Below are 6,038 nucleotides of genomic sequence, written 5' to 3'. Positions count from 1 at the left end.
AAAAAAAAAAAAAAAAAAAAAAAATAAAAAAAAAAAAAAAAAAATAAAAAAAAAAAAAAAAATAAAACTAAAAAATAAAAAAAAAAAAAAAAAAAAAAAAAAAAAAAAAAAAAAAAAAAAAAAAAAAAAAAAAAAAAAAAAAGGAAAAATAAAGAAAAATAAAGAAAAATAAAGAAAAATAAAGAAAAATAAAGAAAAATTACAAATACTACAAATGTGTATATATAAGAATATACACATTGTACTATTATAATAGATGTTACTTTAATTTTATTGTTATTTTTATTACTTTTTTATTTTTTTTTTTATGTGTACTTCAAAATGTATGATTTATTTTATTTATTTATTTTTTTTTTTTTTTTCTTATTTGTTAATTCATTTATAAAAAGAAATACAAAATAATATATATCAATATATATATATATATATATATATTATTTGAATCATTATATAATTGTATATATATTAATTAGAGTAAACTTTCCATATATGATAATATAGTGTGTGTTTTTATTGTTTACTAAATTTATTATCGGCATAATAATAATTTTCATTCTCATATGATGGATACATATTTTCATAGAAATAATTATTTGTACCATTCATATAATTATTACTAATATATGTTGCGTCGTGTATATAATTTTCATTAATATATGCAGTATTTTCATTTATATAATTATTGGCTATAAAATTACCATCAGCTTGATATGTGTGATCGTTTACAAAATTATGGTCGTTCATATAATTTGGTTCATTCATATAATTATGAGGAGGAACATTTAAATAATTTCTTTCATTTATGTAATTATTGTTCATATAATTAGCATTAATGAAATGACCATTCATATGATTAATGTATCGATTATCGTTATAAAAAGCATGATTTTCATTTATGTAATTATTATTATTTCTTTGGTACATATTATCATCAAAATAATAATTATTATTATCCATAAAATTATTATCATAACAATAATTATTATAGACATTATTATTTAAATAATTACAACAAACTTTCTCATTGGTATAATTATTTTTGTCATTATTTATGGAAGTATTCTTTCTATTATCATGATACATTTGATGAGTATGTGTGTGAGGATGATGATGTGTTTGTTGTTGTTGTTGTTGTTGTTGTTGTTGTTGTTGTTGATGATGATGATGATGTTGGTGTGGGTGAAGATGTTGATGTTGATGTTGATGTTGATGTTGGTGTTGATTGTGATGGTTCATATTTGTTATGTTATTATAATCAAAAATTTTATTATAATTCATATTATTTTTATATTCATACATATTATTATTTAATGCATCATTAAACATATCCTCTTTGGGATTTTTTTTTTTCATATGTGTACATGATCCTTTAAATGAATACTGTTTTGAATAAGAATTATTTACATCGTCTTTCATCACCACCATATTATTATTGTTATCGTTTTTAGCATCAATAAAATCTGTCGCATTGTTCTTATTTTGTAAAGTGTAATTCCTATTATTTTTATTATTTATATCACCATTCATAGTTGCATGCATACCATTTGATAATTTTTCATTATAGCTTTTCTCTTTCATAGTATCCTTATTAATATTTTTATTATCACCATTTTTATTTTTATCCATAAGGTCATTGTTTTCCTTATTGTTAATATTTCCCATATTATCTATATTAACATCATTATTATAAAATGCTTTATTCATTTTTCCATTTTTTATATTATTTTTTTCATTTTTCTTATTTATATTATTACGAATATTTGAATCATTTATATCATTTAAATCTTTATTATCTTTCTCATCTGTTCCTATTATATTATTCCTATTTTCATCTTTTTCATTATAATAATTTTCCTTACTGTTTTTATTTGTTCTATAATTTTTATGTATATCTGTATTATTGTTTACATATTTATTATTATGGTAATACTTATTATCTTTTGATTTGTTGAAATATTTCTTTGAAGTGTTTCTAGAATTACTATACTTATCTAATTCATTTCTATTGTTTTTTTCAATTTTTTCTTTCTCTGAACTATTTTCTGTATATCTGTTATACCGTGTATTGTACATATTTCCTTTCTTCATAAATATATTACTATCACTATCCTTTTTGTTATAATGGTTATTTTTTATTTTATATCCATTTCTATTATCGTTTTTATGTTCATCAATATTTTCTGTTCTTCGTTCATCTCTATTATGATTTCTGCTCTCATTTTGAAGTTCTTTTTTATGGTCTATATCATGTTCATTTGTATCATTTCCTTTATGTTCATTTGTATCTTTTCCTTTATGTTCATTTGTATCTTTTCTTTTATGTTCATTTGTATCTTTTCCTTTATGTTCATTTGTATCTTTTCTTTTATGTTCATTTGTATCTTTTCCTTTATGTTCATTTGTATCTTTTCCTTTATGTTCATTTGTATCTTTTCCTTTATGTTCATTTATATCTTTTCCTTTATTTTCATTTATATCGTCTACTTTATGTTCATTTATATATTCTACTTTGTGTTCATTTATATCTTTTCCTTTATTTTCATTTATATCGTCTACTTTATGTTCATTTATATCTTCTACTTTATGTTCATTTATATCTTCTACTTTATGTTCACTTATATCTTCTACTTTATGTTCATTTATATCTTCTACTTTATGTTCATATTTGTCGCCTTTTTTATGATCATATTTATCGTCCTTTTTATGATAATACTTATCGTTCTTTTTATAATCATATTTATCGTCCTTATTATAATCATATTTATCATCCTTCTTGCGATCATATTTATCTTCCTTCTTACGATCATATTTATCATCCTTCTTGCGATCATATTTATCATCCCTCTTACGATTATAATTATCGTCCTTCTTGCGATCATATTTATCATCCCTCTTACGATTATAATTATCGTCCCTCTTACGATCATAATTATCTTCCCTCTTACGATCATATTTATCTTCCCTTTTCTGTTCATTTCCGCCTTCCCTTATATGTTCATTTTTGTCTTCATTTTTGTATATATGTGCCTTTTCTCGATCTACATTTCTAAAACCTTTTCTTCTATCCCTTACATCACGATCATTTCTATATTTATCACTTTTATTATCCTCTTCATCATATATATTATTATATTCCTTTTTATAACTTTCCTTTCTTAAGATATACTTATCATTTCTATAATTTCTCGATGAAGACCTATATTTCTTTGTGTCCTTAGACCCAATTGCTCCATAAAGTTTATTTGATCTACTATAAATTTTATTTGAATAATTATTAGTAATGTTATTATCTCTAGTATGCATTCTTTTATAATCCAAATTTTTTGAGTTTTCCTTATTTTTGTTAATTGAATAGCCTTTCCTTCTCGTTTGTTCTGATCCGTTAAAAGTATGATATGCATACAATTTTTTTTTGTTATTATAATTATCTTCATATGTATAATGTTTTTTCAAAGTGACCTTATTATATAACAATTTATTAGAATGATTGGGTTCATCTTTTAAATATACAAATCTAGTGCCATCAATTTTATATGATGTATATTTATCATTCAAGGAATTATTATTGTAGTAATTTTGAGATTTATATGAGTTCCCAAAATTTTTATGATTTTCTCTGTTATTATTTTTATATATTTCTTCTTCTTTATTTTTCTCGTTTAACAATTTTTTTGTTTTATAATTTGTACCATTTTTATTTGATTCCTCATTTTTTTTTTGTTCATGATTTTCATTGGTTGGTACATCTTTTATACTAGCTACCATATTTTTACTTGATACATCATTTATATTTTTTTCTTCCTGCTCATGTATTATATTATTTTTTATACATTTCTCTTCTCCTTTTTTTATATTTTCATATTCTTCTTCATTTTTTGTTTCGATAACTATGTCTCCATTTAAAATTATTTGTTTTTCTTTTTTGCTGGATGTACTTTTATTTTGATTCTCTTTTTCCGTAATTTTTTCAATGTGGTCGTCATGCTTTTTTAATAAGGTTTCCTTTAAATGTTTCCTCTTTTGTGTATTATTATTTGTTTTATTATCCACAGATAAAAAATGAACTTTTTCATTTTTATTATCATTTTCATTTTTAATATTTGTTTCTCTTTTTATTTCTAGTTTTGTTCTTATATCATTATAATGTTTATAATATGATATAGAATTATTATGTTTTATTCTATTACCTTTATCATAATAATAACGTTCTTTATAATTTTTATATGAAAAATTATAATCATTTTTTTTATTGTTATCATGTTTATTTTTGGATACATAATATTTATTATTATAATTATAATATGTTTTATTATGGTTTTTATTATCCCTTTTTACATATTCATCATACTTATAATCATAAAATAAATCATGTTTCCATCTTTTTTCTTCTGTATACTGATTTTTATAATTTTTTACTTTTTTATCATATAACTTTTTTTCATTATTTTCAAATCTATTATCATGTAAAAAATATCCAGATTCCTTAGGTACATAACAAGGATCTTCTTTCATTTTTTCTTTTATTGAATAACTTTTATCTTCTAAATCTTGTAACATTTTATTACTTGTTGTATTTTTATTTTTTTTATTATTATCATCATTATAATTTCCTTCTTGTAACTTATTATCTTCCACTTTTAAATTTATTAAGTTAGTTGTTTTTATTTTGTTTACGTTTATATTATCACATTGTTCATTGGTTCTATCATGTATTTTTTCTTCTTTTTTATCTTCATTCTTATTTTCATAAACATTCCCTTTTAATCCTTCTTCTGCTTCCTCCTCTTTTTTATCATATTCTTCGTTAATATTATTGCTACAACTTGAAGATAAATCATTTTTAAAATCTATACTTTTATTCTCAACACTATCACTTATATATGATTTATAATCTTCAAAAACGTTATTCTCCTCTTCTAGAATATATTCACTTCTTAAATTTTTTACATCCATTTTTTTTTTTTTTCCTAATAGGAAGAATAAGGTGAAATGATATAATATGGTATTTATATTATATGTATATATAAAAATATACTTTATTTAATATGTTTATATATACATATATATATATATATATATATAATGAACAAATTCTCCGTTTGTATATAATATTTTCCCTTTTTTCACACTACCCTACTTTTTTATTCTTTATATTTATTCAAATATGTATACATATATATATATATATATATATACTTTGATTTTTTCTACTTATATTTTAAAATATATATCCTTCTTAATGACAAGAGATGAATATATCTTTATATATAAGTGTAAGATGAACGTAATAAAAAATATATACATAACTTTATATAAATAGTGAAAAAAATTTTAAATACTACTTTGTATATATTTAAAATATATATAATTATTATTCTGCCGTTTTTCTTTTTTTTCTTTTTTTTCTTTTTTTCAATATTTTATTCGTATTTATTTTATTATTATTATTTTTTTATTTATACTTCATGGTAAGGTACTTATATCATGTGTTATAAATAAAAGGTTTAAAATTAAAAATACATAGGAGAATTATATTAACATATGTATGTATGTATATATATATATATATATATATATATATATAAGAACACAAGTTATAATAAAAAGATATATAAAATGAGTTCATAAGAATATATAATATATATATATATATATATATATATATATATATATATTTAGGGGGGGGGAAAAAAAGAACAAAAATTTAAATGCAAAAAAATAAGAATATTATGTAAATAATATTATATAGAAGAAACTCTCTTAAATTTTATGATAGAAGAAGAAATAGTTTAAGGAAAGAATAAAAAAGATATATTATATGTATATATATATATATATACCAAACATTTACTTATTTTTATATAAAATACCATATAAAAAAAGTCATAATAAATATTATAAATATTTATTAAATTAATATAAAATGAAAATAAAGAAGAGAGATTTTTTCCTTATTATTTTTTTTAAGGGACATATATATATATATATAAATATATTTTTTATTCATAAAAAAAAAAGAAAAAAAAAAAAAAAAAAAA

The 6,038-nt window shown here is 19.7% G+C and overlaps 1 protein-coding gene across 1 annotated transcript; it reads right to left on the bottom strand.

The window, feature by feature from the left end:
• Positions 1-510: 510 nt before the first annotated feature.
• PRSY57_1414700 (hypothetical protein) lies at positions 511-4,953 on the bottom strand (the record flags this gene model as incomplete). The annotated part of the gene is made up of 1 exon (XM_012909764.2): positions 511-4,953. One exon carries the CDS (start codon positions 4,951-4,953, stop codon positions 511-513), a length of 4,443 nt encoding a protein of 1,480 aa, XP_012765218.2.
• Positions 4,954-6,038: the final 1,085 nt, after the last annotated feature.

The sequence above is a fragment of the Plasmodium reichenowi genome, chromosome 14 (genome assembly GCF_001601855.1).
Source record: "Plasmodium reichenowi strain SY57 chromosome 14, whole genome shotgun sequence".
NCBI lineage: Eukaryota > Apicomplexa > Aconoidasida > Haemosporida > Plasmodiidae > Plasmodium > Plasmodium reichenowi.
This window is presented reverse-complemented; position numbering and strand designations above follow the sequence as displayed.